The sequence below is a fragment of the Zonotrichia leucophrys genome, chromosome 1 (assembly GCF_028769735.1).
Source record: "Zonotrichia leucophrys gambelii isolate GWCS_2022_RI chromosome 1, RI_Zleu_2.0, whole genome shotgun sequence".
In the NCBI taxonomy this organism is placed as follows: domain Eukaryota; kingdom Metazoa; phylum Chordata; class Aves; order Passeriformes; family Passerellidae; genus Zonotrichia; species Zonotrichia leucophrys.
The window spans coordinates 107,299,361-107,316,816 of NC_088169.1; the positions used below are offsets into that span (position 1 = coordinate 107,299,361).

At 38.1% G+C, this 17,456-nt stretch overlaps 1 protein-coding gene across 5 annotated transcripts in view; it reads left to right on the forward strand.

Moving 5' to 3' along the window:
• Positions 1-17,456, forward strand: part of ROBO2 (roundabout guidance receptor 2) — a 1,045,391-nt gene that overhangs the window by 932,503 nt on the left and 95,432 nt on the right. For all 5 annotated transcript variants that reach the window (XM_064726845.1, XM_064726828.1, XM_064726854.1 and 2 more), the window contains 3 exons: positions 5,429-5,553; positions 9,752-9,923; positions 15,885-16,090. In XM_064726845.1, the coding sequence (XP_064582915.1) occupies positions 5,429-5,553; positions 9,752-9,923; positions 15,885-16,090 (503 nt within the window). The remainder of the gene's footprint in view (positions 1-5,428; positions 5,554-9,751; positions 9,924-15,884; positions 16,091-17,456) is intronic.

Sequence of the window (17,456 nt, forward strand, 5' to 3'; positions counted from 1 at the left end):
TACAGAATCTTGCTATTTTACTAGCCAGTGTGTTTCTACTTGTTCCTTAGAGCCTTTTTCCCCTACCATTATCTGAATTTTGCTTAGAATATTTACTAGTCAGTGTCTTTCCCCTTTCCCCCTTTGAACCAGTCACAGGAATATATCAACGGATGATAAACAATTCCAGTTTAAAATGAAGCCCTCATCTTTATCACTTTAGCTTGCCTAAGTAATCTCCATGATGAATTTCATGTGCAGTTCACTATCAACTGAAATTAGTTGTAATTAAAGGTTGTCAAATCTGTAATTTAAGCCCTTGAAATTTGTTGCTGTCACTCATTTCCTGTAATACTTTTTTTTTTCCAATGGATTTGATCCAAAGTCCACATAAGCCAAAAGGAGAATTTCTACCAGGTTTAGTGAGGTTTGAATAAATTCTCATTTCCCTGGTAGAATCATAGAATTGTTTCGGTATGAAAAGATGTTCAAGATCTTTTAAAGACTTCCAGGGATAGTGATTCCAGTACCTCCCTGGACAGCCTGCTCCACTGCTTGACAGTCTTTTTGGTGAAGAAATTTTTCCTAAAACCCAATCTAAAGCTCCTCCAGCATGACTGGAGGCCATTTCCTTTAAGCCTATCATTTATTACCTGGGAGAAGAGACCAACCCCACCTGGCTACACCCTCCTGCCAGGGAGCTGTAGAGAGCAACAGTGTCCCCAAGCCTCCTTTTCTCCAGGCTAAACACCTCCACTTCCCTCAGCTGCTCCTCATCAGCCTTGTGCTCCAGACCCTTCCCGCAGGATCACTGAATTCCATGTCAACTCCAAATCACAAGATCAGTTGAGAAAACTGTCACTGGAAAAAAATATTCCTAGTACTTGATATGGGATCAATGTACTTTTTTGCTATGAATTCACATTTTTATGTATTAAATTTCCCCTCCCCTTCTGAGTCTTCTACCACATTTCTTATCAGATGACCAGAGTTCACCTACACGGGATGAACTTTCTGTCTCAGTCAAGCTTTTCTGCATCAGCAGCTTTATCAGCTCCTGTTGACTCGGTGTAACCTTCAGTATTCAGCAGCAATACTCAGAAATGCATTAAATCCATCCTATCAGATTAGAGATTCTGCTAAATATTAAGATTGGAGTAGAATTGAGAAATCCCTTTGAAGTAATATGCAGCTTTTTTTCAGCTTTTTTAGTTTTTGTTTTGTTTTAAAGCTCTTTAACACCAGAGCAGGGGCTACGTTCATATACATTTATTAACAGCATAAAATACCAATTCAAAATATCATGCACAAACCACCAGCATTCTAAAAGAGTACAACAGAATGCATTCTTCCCATTTTGAACAACATAACTACTGCTCATGCTTTTTTATCTCCATTTTAGCTCCTGCAGTTGAACACTATTCTATGCTGTAAAAACAGTTCTGAACATGATGTGATTAACCTTAGGGTCCCCCCATCCCCTCATCTCAAAGCCCCCTTGAACATGGCCTGTGCTTTCTATTCATGTTCAACCATCTGATTTCCATATCATCTATTAGCATAACAGAGCTCCAGTGTGACATTGATTGAAGCCAGCGCTTGCTGAATGCAGTATCAAAGCATAATTTGCCAAAAATCAAATCTAATTTACTGTGTACTATTTAAATTTCTCAAAAAAAAAAAAAAAGGAAAGGAATTTTCAATAGAAGTATATTGGGTCTGTAATCTTAATTGTTCTTTTTCTTCCCATGTTTTTGCTAGTCTGCTGGAATCCAAGCAATATGTTTTATTTTAGAGCCACTGTCTTTGACTTTCAGATGTCAGTTAAGCAGGAGGTTTTCCACTCTGCTTCTTCCAATCTAGTTTATGTTACATCTGAAATAGTAAAAAGTAATAGTCTGATAGGCACAACACTCACTTTGCTGCTTCATAAGTTTTTTCAACAGATCCTCCTAATGATCTCACTGTTTAGCTTGAACTAAGCATTAAAGTACCCCATAACTTTAACAGCTGAAGCATATCAAGCCTGCTGTTACTTCTCTAACTGTACATTTTCAGAATGTTTTAGAAATTCACCTACTTTGAAAGCAGCAATAATGGCTTGAATAAATTTTGCCCAGTGTTCCACTGAAGCCGCAGTTGGAGCAAGTCATGATCTCACTTAACCCTTCTGCAGAATGGAAGTAATAATATTTGTCTGTATCTATAAACAGCATCCATATGTGAATATAATGAGCCCTTTTTTTAGGAAAATTGAAGAACACAAGTGCTTGTTCTGTCAAAGAAGCCTGGCTGTCTCTGAGCAGGGTCATGCTGCATTCTCTGGGGATAATGACAGTCACAGTGTTTGGGTAGTTCCATCTGACCAAGAATTACTGCTGCAATTATTAGCTGTTACTTTCAGTTTTCAAGTTCAACTAGAAATTGACAGATGATAAAACTGATATGGTGAAAACAGTCTTTAAATGCTGTAAACAATGGCATTTTTACCAGAGGCTGTCTGTAAACAGAGCTATAGCTGAATATGACACCAAACTATGACAAAATGAAGATTTCCTTCATTATATAACTCCATCTTTGAATAATTTTTTTAAGTGCATGCAAAATTTTAGTTTTGCAAAGTAATTTCATTTTGAAAAATAATGGTTTTCATGTCTTTTTAAATTATGGTCCTAAATAGTTTGTCTGAAGGAGCTGGTTTAGTGCTCTATTTAATGTGAGTAAAAGCTCTGATTAATTTATTTTATAGTGAATTTCTGGTAATTAAGGCTGCAGAGCAAAGCTAGAAAAGATATTGTTGCATAACTATAGGTGATTGTTTGCTGGAGTCTTGAGAAAGCTTGACATAGTAACTGTGAGGCCAAATATCTTCTCATGTAGTGTGGTCAGATGGTGGAGAGGACTTGGTGTGGCAGGGAGAGAATAGAGCAGCAGGGTCAGTCCATGTCAGAGCTACAGTTTTATTTTCCTTGTCTGATTGGGGGAAAAAAAAAAGAAAAAAAAAGAACTTTTTTCTGCTCTTTGGAAAGTGAGAGATGTTGTAAACTAGAAAACTAGGGACAGGTCAAAAACTGGAAACTAGGGTGTGTTTTTTTCTCTTTTCGTTGTTCCTTGACTACTAAATTACCTTAATTTGATCCTTGGAAGGTCTGCTACAGTGCCAAATTCAGTTGTGTGGTATCTGTTTAGAGCTCTGAGTGTGGGATTTATAGTAGAGATCTGCGTGTGTGAGAGTGTTTCAGATGAACCTTTAAACTTGCCTCCCTTGCAATTACTCGGTTACATGATTTGAAGGACAGGCTCATGGAAATGCCATGCCCTTCCTGCTCCTGTTGAGCTGTCAGAGAGCACTGTCTGTGCACCCCCCAGGACACCAAGCAAGCCTGAGAAGGGAATTTAGCCATCCATCCTGCTTAGTATGGATCTATGGGATGGGCTCCTGACTCCAGCTTTTTGTGCACCATAGGAAGATTGTGGTCCTGGGGCTGCCCAAACACTGCCCTGATTAGCACATTGTCATTTCCTGGCACCTGGGGGGGTTGCACATGGATATGCTGGGTGAAACAAGGTGGGGGAAACCCACCTTGAGGAGTGGTGTAGCATGAGTTCAGTTCCTAGAGTATGTTTAGCAACACCTTATAGAAACCTCAAATGACATGGCTGTAAACAGGCAGCAAGAGGGCACCTCACCCTTAGTCCTGCCTGTTCATGAGATTAACACCTCCTAAGGTGGAAGAAGAGGTGGACATTTCTCTCCAGAGAGGCCCAAACCTCTCTTTAGGAGTGTGAGGCACAAGAAAATACCCTCTGCCTTCTAAACTGATTGTGATTCGTGTTTATTAAGTGCTTTACAGTTCTTGTTTTAAGAGTGCCAGCACTACTCGACTGATGCTCTTTAGACTCCTGCTGATCTGTAAAGCCTTGGGAAGTACCTCATGAGATAACTGCCAAGTGTGTTTCAAGAGAATCAGGTCTGCTCACATTTCTATGCAGTTAGCAGGTTTGTGTCTGTGCTGCCAGCAGGTGTAATCGGAAGCTGGGTCTTGATTGCTCTTCGTGCCTAATTAAATAGTTTGTAATTATAATGCTGAAAATACGGTTTTCTAAAACACTTAAATTCTGTTTACCTGAAAGCTGAGTGTTCCTAAACCATCCCTCTGCACACCCACAACACGAGCAGTGGAATAGAACAAAACAAGGGTGGGTTGAGGGATTTGAGTTTCTTTTGTGCTTTTTTTTCCCTGCTTCAGCCTGCCCCTGAAATTAGCTAGTCTTTTGATAAGAATATTTGGAGATGCTGCTTACATTTTTAAAATATGCAAAAGAGTACAAATCCCAGTGAATTCCAGTGATGAACCAAGAGTGGAGAGTTTTCATGTCCCACGTAGAAAAATCATTTGCTTTACTTCTACATCCTACTCAACATAATTGCTGATTTCAAGTTTTTTATCTCAAATCCTCCAGCACTTCTTCCCCACTCTCTTTCTACTCATTAGCACCTTTTCTCTACCTTCTCATTCTCAAGCATTGACTCTCTATTCTCCACCATTACCCTCCAGACAGTCAAACTATGCCCCTCTCTTAAAAATTGTTCACTTCCGGCTGTGCTTCCTGGTCCCCTATGACTGAATACTGTTAATGCCAGTGACTTGAAAACATTCCCAGTCCTGCTTCTTCTTTCTTGTTTTAACTTCAGTCTCCTTTTTTCTTTTCTCTGTGTCTTGCTTACCTCCTGAAATACCTACTCCTTCTTACTCACCACTCACCTCTCCCCATCAACTCTTCGACTTTTGCTTCTCTCTACTTTTTAAACTAGCTGAAACCTGGATTTGCCAAGTTCATGCTCTTTTGGCAACAATTCTTTTTACAGCAAGTTCTCCCCACACCATTCTTGACCACACTGCTTCTAAGAGGAGTAAGGGAGCTCTTGAACTTGGGTTCTTTTGCTGTCATCCAGACCTTCCTCTCCTTTCTCAATCATTTTTAAAAGTCCAGAGGGGCAGATTAAGAAAGGCAGTCTGTTTATCCTAATTCATACCTTGCAATAAACGATAGCTCCAGCAAGCTCTGTGAAGTGTGAGAGGATCTGAGGGTGCTGCTGCCTTGCCAGAGCAAAGGTAGAATACATCCAGGCTCAGCAATATAAACACCTGACTCCTGCTCTTTAGCATTTAATGTTGTCAGAATTGACTCTAGCATGTATGGTTGTAATGTTTCTTTCCTTTTTTAATTTTTTTTAATACCTTGGGGATGTCACATACATATATTGCTGCTCTCTGTCGCTGTTGTTGTTTCTGTTTATATATTAATTCTGTCTATACTAATGAATGTTTCTGGTGTCATGTCCTCTGACATAAATCTCCATAATGTTGTCTTTTTCCTTCAATATTCCCTTTCTCTCCCTTGCAAAATAAGCTAAACTTACACCATGGTTTTTCTTACTTTGTAGCTCCCCCACAGTTTGTGGTGAGACCACGAGACCAGATTGTAGCCCAGGGTCGAACTGTGACTTTTCCTTGTGAAACTAAAGGAAATCCCCAGCCAGCTGTTTTCTGGCAAAAAGAAGGAAGTCAGGTAAGTTGCAAGTACCTTTAAGTCTTTCAAGTCTTTCTAGTTATATTGTTAAATTTTAAGGAAAATTATTTACACTATCTTTCACAGTTTTCATCTTTCACAGAAATTTGTCTTTTTAAACTATCACTATTCTCTACTGAAATTTGTGTCAGTTTTTTTTTAATATTTTGAAGAACACAAAGGCCATTTAAGTTGTTGAAACCTGTGCTAGGCACTGTATTGATGAGTAGAAAGAAACAAATTTATTTTGTTCTGAAGCCCCCAACAAACAGGTGGATGAGACAGGCACAGCAGATAAAAAAAGGTATGACTCAATTTTGAACTAATCAGAGCCAGTAATTACAGTTCACAACCTGTCTAGACATGATCAAGCAAAATGTATCCAGCAAGCTGATTTGCATTGGCATTTTCTCATAGAGCATACTGATAAAGGTTTTGAACACACAGATGCTTTCTTCAGTAAAATTGGAAAAGAAATTTCCAGATCTGGCTTGGAAATATTTACCTGATCCTCTTTAAAGGCAAAATTTGTGAGGCAGCAATTGGCACTGCCATCAGCCCATACTAACTTTATGGCTTAGTATCTGAATGTGATGCCACCACATTTCTTTACAGGAGACATTGTGTGTATCAGCTCAGGTAAAAGGTGAAATAAGAGCTGAACCACTGATCTCCTGCTTCACCTTCTCAGGAGATCAGAAAACTGGTCCAGAATGCCAGGACCAGGCTGACAGCATTTTGTGCTCTGCTGTCTTGGTGGCTTACGAAGACACAAAAGGATTATTTTATGGGTGTGATTATTTTATTGTCTGAGTGCAAGCTTAACCTTCAGTGGGTATCTCTCAGTGTAATATTTAGAGAAATTTAGATCCAGCCCCCAAGGATCACATCCTGGAAAGCACAGTATTGTGAGTCTCACTAAGGTGACAATTTTTCCAAGGGGAAGGTAGAATAGCATATTGAAATTAAAGTAGGAAGTACTGATGTGCTAGCAAACGTTTCAAACCCCTTCCTTGTAGAGCATTTTAATAACATGGTAATGTTTATGTAAAGTGAGCTTATAGTGTCACACTTGAATCTAATAAAGTGGACATCCATCATGCTGTAATAAAGAGAAGAGCTTCTAATTAAAGTAGGACATCATTTTCAGGATTAAAGTCATTTAGCGTAATTGAAAAGTGTTAATACTCTATTTTATCCTCTTCCATTGGTATCACTTCAAGGGTAAAAACATTTTAAGGTGAAAATGCATCTTGTGTCTTTAATTGAATGTTATTACCTACTGATTGTACAATGTTGAAGCTGCTTAATTACAAACCTGGAAAATTAATTACCATATTGAGAACTGGGTCCCTAAGGGTTAGAATAGACTTTTTTGGCAAATAAATGCAACATAAAAATTGATACTTTCATGGTTTATAACCAAACCTTGAAACATGGCTCGATGTAGTTTACAGCATTCTCATGTTGATCTTAATTGATCATCAGTGAAATAACACAGGTTGGGGTTGCCATCTCGGTGTATAACTTGTCAGATTTTGCAGTGAGATGTCACAGAGTGAGACAGTTTCCACATAGTGTACATCATCATAGCGATGGAGAGTGGAATTTTTGCCAAATCACAGGGTTTTTCACCTTTACCTCCCAGCTATAAATTGTTGCTTGTCTCTGCAATGCTGTTTCTGCTTTTAGGGGGACTGTTTGCAACATCACTTCCAGTGTTCAAAGTAATGTTATATAGTCACGTTATCCCACTCCAGTAATTGTAGGGCATTTCTGGTTGTGAATCCATTTCTCAATGCTGCATTTTTGAGCGCAACCAGCTGGAAGGGAGGGGAGCTGTTCCCTCCTGAGTAATTTTTTGTGCCAGCCTGTGTATAAACAGCTGGTCCTTTGTGCTTGGTAGCCTTTTCCCCAGAGCCCAGCAGCCGCTTGCTGATGACATGTGCGAGGGCAGGGCGTGTGTAACCTTTAAACTCCCTGGATTAAATTCTTCCTTGAGATAAATTCAGTGGCACTATATCAGGGATGGCTCTGGTCCCTCTGTTTGCAGCCCAGCATGCCACCACTGTGCCCAGATGAGCAGCCCAACAGGTAATTAAAACCAGTGAAAATGTGGAAAGCATTTAAAAAGGTGTTGTACTGTAATTTAGGACAAGTTATAGTTCATAGTTTTCTGGTCTTTGAAGGGACGAGTCCTGAGACTGGTGAACTCCTCCTGATGTGTGGAATATTCACTGGGACATGGTACCTTTCCAGAACAGAGAAGCCCATACTAAAGATAAAAACAAGGATTGATTCCCCTTTCTAATGAAATTATAAAGAGGGTTCTCAACTATTTTTTCCTCTTAAGAATTAGCAGCTTAATCCTTGCACTGTCTTTTACATTCAGCTTGTTTTTACACTTTACATAATGAGTGATAGATGAAGTTGAGGTCAGCTATGTCAAATTTCTCCTCTTTGTCATAATATTTACATAATACCCTCATGCAGTAGGTACCTTATGCCAGGTAAAAACTATTCAAGGCAGTTCAGAAAACAGGGCAGTTATTTGAGACCCACTTAGTCCTATAACCTCAAATTGTTTCAGAATTTTAACACTTTTTTTCCCTATTATCTGGAATGTTTACTGGGTGAATATTGATTTTTTGAGGAAAAATTTGCTGTTATAAATTTCTTGAACATTGCTGTTGAAAGGAAGTAAAAGAAAAGCCTAGTGTGGTGAGTAACCCAGTAGGTTAATACAATTATAAGGATACTTGGAATGTTGGATCTTATTTAAAGCATATCTCTTTTCTTTTGCTGCCAAAACAATAAAGGCGTGAGTTTCACTTAAAAACAGAATTTGTTTCTTATTTGAATTCTTACTGGTTTCTTAAGCAGTTTGTTGCTTATCAGTTGCAAATAATTTCTGTAAACTATCAAGGCCTGTTTCAGAAGAAACAGATCTGCAGAAAATTCATTTAATACCCTACTCCACACTTTGAGATCTTTTTTTCTTTTTTTTTTTTTTTAGTCAATACAGACAAGCTTAAAAGTTAGTAGAGAGTCATCATTAGAAAGCACAGCAGAGCTAGACAGGGCTGCAGTAATGACTGAAAGCTTATCACAGCATGGTAACAGTGTTTTGGGGTATTCCTGATGCAAACTGTACTTTTCATAGAGTCTTGTTGAGTTGACATAAAATCCAGACCCTATTTTACTGAAATTACTGTTGTTTAATTATTAAGTTGTTGTCCTTTCTGTCTCATTGGGCAACGCTGCTACCCTTTCTCTTCACGTTTCCTTCCTTTTCCTGTTCTTATTTATTCACAAGAGCTGTGCCAGAGGGTATAACTTTTTCCTTGAAAACACAGCTCTCACCACCAAAACCTTTTTGGATCTGTAGTATTGATTCACTCAGTCCTTCATCATATGCAATGACTACTAGAGCCATTCCAGTTATTATTATTGACGTCTCTCTTTTCTCCAATCCAGCCCAAAGGCAAAAACTAATCTCCCTGTTTTGTGCTAACTGATATCTTATCCTACATGAAATTATTTTTTTTTCTCTGATGATTTCCACATCAGATTAGTACCCTTTCTATTCACCCTCCAGGCTCTATGCTACATTTCTCCTTTGGTTTATCACAGTTTTAATTTCCTTTTACTTCTCCTTTAAACTCTCATGCTCTGCCAGCTTCTCCTACTTCATGACATGCTTCTGTCTTCCTCCCAGCTTTACTTGTGTGCCATGATCTCACTTTCTCCTTTTCTCAGAACATTTTCATAGCCAAACAATAGTGCTCTGCTCCCTCAGGTCTCCAGGATTCAATGCTTGCTGCTAGTTTTCTAGTGTTTGCTGTAGTGTGATGTCCTTCTGGTTTGATAGCTGAGTATATTATTACAATTGCATTCAGACTGAAGATGAATGTGTCACAAATATAAATCACTCGAGTGTGATTGTTGGGAAATGTCTCCTTGCCTACACCCCAGTCAGAGCACAGCACTGTGAGCTGTCAAAAGGCTGTTTCTAATTTAAACTGTGACTTGCCCAAGGCAGGGAAAGCAGCTCTATGTGTTCATAAAGTCAGAACCACACTTACTTTTTGTCCTCGATTATTTATAGTACTTTTAAGGAAAAATCATTGTCTGTGTAGCTGAAAGAAAAGCGATGCTTCTGTGTTTTGAATTGATGTGAGATGAATTGTCTTTGCAGAACCTACTCTTCCCAAACCAGCCTCTGCAGCCCAACAGCAGATATTCAGTGTCACCAACTGGGGACCTCACCATTACCAACATCCAGAGGTCTGATGCAGGCTACTACATCTGTCAAGCACTGACGGTTGCTGGAAGCATTTTAGCAAAGGCTCAGCTGGAGGTTACTGATGGTGAGCTCTTAGAAATTCCTATTGTTTTCTTTCCTGTCAAAAGTACATTAAAAGCAGTGTAAATAAAGGCATGTGAGATCACATAAATCATACAAGTAAATGGACAATTTTCTATAGGAAATAAAGGGAGAAAAGGTCTCTGTTTTTGCCTATGGAGTAAAAAAGGCATCAAAGTCGAGTTTGCCTCTTACTTGCTTTCTGGAGGTTTGTAAACAGTGGGAAAAAGGGACAAACAAGCTTCGAATAGTTTTGGTGAGAAATGAAGCTGCTTGGTTTGCTAGAGCTAAGATAGGACTGGAAAAAAATTACCCCCAAAAAAATGGAGAGTGAATAGGTTTGTAATTAAAGCAGTGAACTGAAGTGGAAAGAAATGTGTCTCCATTTCCACCAGTCCTCAGTCCTATCTTAGACAAGTAGGGGATGTGTCCTTAGCTCAATTAAACCAACACAGTTGCTCTGGAGGTGGTGGAGTACCATAGATTTAGGCTGCCCACAACATGCAGCCCTTTAGTCCCTCCATGAATAAAGCACCTGCCTCAGAGCTGTGTTCCAAGAATGCCTCAGGAGGAGTAGGTGTGAAAAAAGTCATGAAAATCCATAGGTGGAGAAGAGTTTTCAAAAAAGGAAAAGAATAACATGGTCTATCTTGATGCCTTTCATTTCAAATTTTTGGGTTTGATATTCATCCTGCCTTGAGGTTTCCTATCTACAAGCATGAATCCATTTCATATGTCAGGAATCCTGTTGATATCCCTCTTCATCTTATTGTGGATAGAAGGCAGTTTGCATCCTTTCATGTTAGCGAGGAAAACAAGAGAATCCCTCTTATAGTCAGAGACAGTGGCATTCCCCAGCATCATTATTCCTTATCTTAACTGACACATTAAATATCTCCTGACAGACTTTGATGAATTTTTGCCATTAAAACTGTTGTTATATGCAGAGGTCTACTTTTACTGTTCCCTTAGAGACCTGCCTGCACCATGAAAGTTTGAAAAGATGTCTAATTTTGAATAATCTGCCTTTTCACAAGAGCATATTCATCACAAGTGACAGGTAGAGAGGTTCAGGCTCGTATTATAGAGGTTTGAGCATTAATTTGATGCCTTTTCTTTGTTTTCCAAAAGCTGCCTATATTTTTATGACAAGGGGAAATAATTTCTGCCTTATCCTTGCATCTCTTCAAGCACATTGCTTTTCTATAATTTGTGGGTACTAAAGACTTGGCTTTACTCTGCAATCTCTTTAAGTCCTTCCTCTCATGGTCTATGACAAAATGATGCATTTTCATTCAATTCGAATTTAAATGTAGATTAAAAGGTCATTTAAAAGGAATGGAAAGGCAATATTTTTTAATATCTGTCCATAGTGCTGCCTGATTCAGGGCCATGACTGTGATTGGAATAAATAGAACACACAAACATTGGCTGGGAGGACATTGAGCTGTTAAATGGTCACACCTGCTGATGCTGCACAGATTTACAGCAACAGGCGCTGAGCGGATCAAATCGGGTTCAAGGATGCTAGTGATGAGAAATTCTTCCTTTTGACAGCCAAGGGCTTTGATCCACCTTTATCCCTTTCTTGTGTGGGGGAAAAAATAAATCCTAATTGATCTCTTTGGAATTTTCATTAGTTTGTTTGGAAAGCCAAGGGAAAGTGTCCCTGCTGAAAGTCAAGCTCATCTCCGGGTAATTCTGATTAAAGGCAGCGTGCATTCCACGTAGCTTGAGAGAGTAATAGCTGGTGGCTCTGCTCAAGAAGTGCAGGGCCTGCCTTCCTCAAATGCTTTCCAGAGCCCACTGTCAGCATGATCATTATGAAATAATACAAGATTGCTTTATAGAAATACCATTTCATCCCGGAGTCAAAGGGCAGGTGAGGTCAGAAGAGAAGTGCCAAAACAACATTATAGAGCTGAGATTATGTGAATAAATGTACCATTAGATCACAGATTTTTTTTTAATTGCTTTTAGTTAGGAAGTTAACCATAAATGTCTAAATAATCTGTTTTGGTTGATGCTGAGCAGAAGTTATGGGAGCTAATGACTTTTATCAGCAGGGAAATCTAATTTAATAGTTTTAAGAATATAATAAAAGATAAACACTGTGCATGCTAGCTATATGCTTAAGCATTAGTGTTCTAGTTTTTGGCTGGTGATTTCAGTTTTACTTCCTAGCCCAGAATTTTTCTGTTTGGTTAATGATTTAATAATAGTGGCGAGCCATCTTTTTCATTTTGAACACATTTTTGTTTGATCCAGAGTAATTTAGATCCAATTGAAGTTCCAATACAGAATGAAAACATGTCATGTGCAGAAAAACAAGTGCTTAATTATACCATATATAGCAGTGTTTCAGTTGTTACATTTTTGCACTTACAAGTCTTTACTGGAAATATTTTTAACTCGAGTGTTCACATGAGAAGAGATTACTAGCTGTGATGAAATGTGCTGAGTTGAGTGATAATTTTGCTGATTATGGACTGTGCTAAGAGCCTTCAGCGTATTTGAAATTCAAATCTTGTGTTTCTTGAAAGGCTATCATGTAATTCACTGTCTAATGCACATCTGGAAAAGCAAAATCAATTTAAAAATTGAAGAATCTTTGCAATCCTTTCAAACACAAGAAATGAATATGCAGTTCATAATCTTACAATGACAGATCATGCAAATAAACCAAGTGCTTCCATCTCTGTCTATGCTCAACATAAAAGGAATAGTTTCCAATTAGTATTTGTCAATCATGCACAGAATATTTTGGAGAAAATCTTAATTTCTCCTCAATAATTATTAAAATTTATTAATAAATGTTTCACAGTTTCCTTGTCTACAAATCTGACCACCGTGATTCTTAAGTATATCCAAAGTTTTATATCCATGTTTTATAGCAAGTGTGACAGCTTGAAACAGGAGAAAATCAGAACAACTTCACAACTTCCTGTGAAGCTCTTCTGAAAAAAATAAAGAGACAGATGAGGGATTGGTCTCTGCTTTTCTACCTTTCAGACAGAACCCTGCCCTATCATGAGTGTTCATTTGTCTGATTACCTTTGTCTGATTTTACCTATCATTTCACCAGGAAAATTGTTTTAAATTTTGATTTTGGAAGTGCCGAAGTAAAGACTTCATTTTGTCTTTCTCTTAATTTCCATTGTAGTTTGACCACATATCCCCCAAATTTAAATATGGTTTCAGTTGATCCAAACTGCATTTATAGTGAATAAACTGTTAATGAACAAATATAATTTGTCCTTTTCCTATAATCTCTTCAAAAATTAAGATGCATTTTAACATGAAAGGAATCTCTTAATTTTTCATTTACCAGAATATGCAGATGTAGGAATATTGGCAAATAGTTTCAAAACCATTTTAAAAATTAAAGTAATTTTGAAATCAACTTCTGTTTTGCCATGCAAATATGCTTGTGGGCATACAAAATGTTTTTGTGGAACAGAGACAGGAGTTTCCAGCTAGGAGAAAACTATGAAAAGAAACTAATTAAAATGTAAAATTTAATTTTAGAATTAAAATGTTTTCAAAGCAGCTATTAATCCCCACACCATTTTGTGGCTATTTTTCACTAGTCCTCTGTTCTTCATAATGCTTCTGACATATATATTATTTTAAACTCTAACCTAATTTTGGATCCTTACTAATGAGGACCTAAGTAGTAGGAATGCAAGCACACACATGTTTTAGAGAAGATTTACAAGTCGTAGTTGTGAAGACAATACAGCCGTTCACAGATCAGTGGAAACTCTAAGTGTTCATTTAACCTTTAGCCTTAGTGTCATGGAAACCTGTAGTGGTCTTTCACCCATAACACCCTTGAAAATGAAGATTCCTTCTGGCCAGGAGGCTTTCAATTACACTATTGATCAGAGCCATTTAAAGGATTATGAGCTCCTCATTTGGGCTGTAAAAAAAATCTAATTACATGGCAAAGAACAATATCTGTAATGCAGTAGGTTTTGAAAATACCTGCATTGCTACACATATGAAAGGCACTTAGATGAAGCAAATAACCACAGTGGAATAGTTAGCAACTTAAATAGTTGTTCTTCCTTAATTTTCGCTACCTAGAAAACTGGGATTTGCTGGTTTACGTTAAATCTAAAGGATAACTTGCACAGCTAAGTTTTAATTTGAATATACTCAGGTACCCTGGTGGGAGCTGAGATCCGTTTTTATTTTGCCAAATGGCTGAGCTATGTAGTCATAAGGAACCTTAATGAGATTAAACATTTTGTATCAAGGTTAAAATGTGTTACATTTTTCTTGTTATATAGTGTTTCCTGTCCTATCTCTTAAGTTCAGTGGGTGATATTTCAGAATTTCCAAAATAGCTTTCACATTCTGGTGTTAAGAAATAACACATTGGCTGCATTTGGCTTTCTATTTTCAGTTCAAAATATGTATTGGCTTTCTATTTTCAGTTTCAATTTCAATGAATGTGATGAGTTCACATTCCAAGGTGTGATTCTGACCATATTAATGATTCTAATCTTTGTGAATCTTGTTAACAAATAAAAAGGTAGGTAGGATTTTTGCAACATGAAAATTTCAGAAACAATTATTTCAGGCATAAAATGTGCCACTAACATATCCCTGATATGTTTTATTTAATAAATAACACAATGAAAGCACTTTGAATCTATTGAAGGTTCCAGAGGTTTGCATCTCAAACAGCTCAAATACAACAGAAGCCATATTGCTTCATAATAAATTGTTTTCACTTCATTGTTAGAGTAAGGTGTTGTGTATGGACTACAATAAACAGATTCTCAGCTAGAATAAATGATTCAAACTCAGTTGACATCAGCAGAGGCAGGCTAACTTGCACCAGTTTAGAAGTCAATCCTGCCTGCTACAGTATTTAAAACCAGTAACACAATTGTTCAGTTGTTCAAAATTTAAACAGCAGCAGTATGGCTGGTAAATATATAAAAATACATTAAAAGAAAAAAGAATTCTTAATTCTGTTAAACTGATTTTTGCATCAGTTCCAGCCTTGTGTACATTCAAGTATTTCACATTCAGTTTGTATAAACACATTCTTTAGAAACAAAGGTCATATTTTGTTGCTTAACAGATGTCTCAGAGAAAAGATACAACCACAGAATTATTTGGGATAAAATGATCTTTCAAGAAAAGTGAGCATTTTCTCTCATCTTCACGGTATCCCACTGGTCATGGAATGAGGCTTATGCACAGCCATGCGCTCTCTCACTGGTTGCAGGGTTCTTTATTCAGTATTGCAAGCATGCAGATGTAAATTATCAGGGGAAAAAAAAAGGGAGTTCATGGCTTTAAAAGGTGAGGAAATGATTTGATAAGTAAGCTGTTAAATGGTGTGATTGAGTTTGAGCTTTTCTCTGCTGGAAAGAACAGTACTGTCATTTAGATCACTCAGATTATGAAAATGTTTTGTATAACTGTTAGATATTTTTGCTGGTGAAAGCTTGCAAATAGAGTAGGAATGGGGGATGTGGTTGGTACCCAGGCTAGAATAGCTGAAGTGTTTCACTTTTAACTCAACAGATTTCTCTATTAGACCATTAATTGGGTAAGCCATTAAACACATTTTGATGTGACATCAGAGGTGTGTTTTAATTTGTGCTTTCCCAAATTGGAAGAAAAGAGTGATGCACTTCAATTCTTCACTGAATCAAGGTCTTAATTTTCCTCCCATGTTAACCAAATCAGCCTGATGATCTTTGCTAATAGATATTTTTCTATCTACATGTTATCTTGCAGTGGCGAAATGAAACTCTTACTGAAATGCTTTTCAGATTTGACAACTAATTGATAACCTGTATCTATGACTCCTCCAAAAGTAATGGTTTTAGCCTCTTAGAGGCTGGCTTCTTAAAACTTGTCCTGCATGGTGGAATAGGGCTCACAGCAGCAGCAGGGGATGGTTAAAGGTGTGGATGCTAATACTATGCCACTGTTTTAGTCCTGACAGATCGGCCTCCGCCCATCATCCTCCAGGGCCCCGTCAACCAGACCCTGGCCGTGGATGGCACAGCTCTGCTCAAGTGCAAGGCCACTGGTGACCCCCTCCCTGTCATCAGCTGGCTCAAGGAGGGCTTCACCTTCCTGGGCCGGGACCCTCGGACGTCCATACAGGACCAGGGCACGCTCCAGATCAAAGCTCTGCGGGTGAGTGACGGCAGCACCACGAGCGTGACGGGTTCTGTGTGTCCAGTTTGGGGCTCTTGGTGTGTGCCTCAGGCAGCTCTGCTGCCTTCCTGCTGTCTTCAGAATTAACCTGTCTTTCCTACTGAGCAGTTCTCACCAAGTCGTTATCCATTCTTTGATGTTGTGTAGGAAAGGGCAGGGAAAGAAGAGTCAAACCAGCTTGAGATATTTCTATGAGAATTCCCTAAAAACAGAATCGATGTTTATAGCCTTGTGTATGTGGCAATAAAACACATGAGTTGGGGTAGATAGAAATATAAAAGAACAGTCCTTTCTTATCTTTTCATCGGTCTTACCCTGAAGCCATTGGCCTCTCTGTCAAAACTTAGAGCAGTTCCTTGGCAGCACCTGACCGTAATTTTCCGAGTACTTGTGCTGGCACGTGATCTGGAGCTCATCAGGGCTTGACCATGCTCTTTCTCCATCAACAGCTCATCAGTCCCGAGCTGGCTGATTTATTCCAGTGTTATGCTTCCTGGAAATGTTCCACCAGGCTGCAAATGGGAAAAGACAACTAATACTGTAGCATACATGCAGTCATATGCAGAGGGATTTCTATTAAAAATTAAATACCTATTGTAATATTTACATTTCAGCACATGAGATAATACAATATTATCTAATACTTCAAATAGGATAATGTCATATATTTTTGATAAATATTCCATCATTAATCTCTATTTTGGCTTTTAATTTTTCCCTGTTCAAAGATAAATGTGTATTTTTTTGAGTGTATTTGGACAAGCATGCATATGGAAAAATAGCAAGTTAAATATACTTATTTGTCAGGAACTTGAAGATAATTTCAGGAACCATTTAATTTAGTCAGCAGAAATGTCTGCACTTAATTTTTCCATCCAAAAAAATGTCAATAAGCATAGTACTAATGACAAGAAATAAAGAGCAGTTATGTTTTCTGATGCCGTCTCATCAGTGATCATGGATGAATTGTGAACTGCTTTGGAACAAAATAGAATTTATTAAAAAATTTATGCTAGCTTGCCTTGAGTAAACAATTTGTCGTTCCTCCCTGGGCTGAAGGCAGGTTTAGGCCATGAAGGTTAATGCATTTTTCCTGTAGAGCTGGATTAAAGGGTGCGCTTGAATAGCCAAGATTCCCCAGTAGTGTTAGAAAGCAGCAATTAAAGGTGGAAGCTTAGTGATTTCAAACAAACTTTCAGGCATTGATGATGGGCTTCTGTGGAGTGTCCACGAGGCTGAAGCTCTTGGGATACCTGTCTGCATGCTGCTATGCAAACAATGAAATTGCTTCTGAATCGTGCCAGAGCATTAATCTCACTGTTAAAGGCTGTGTCTGTAAACTAAA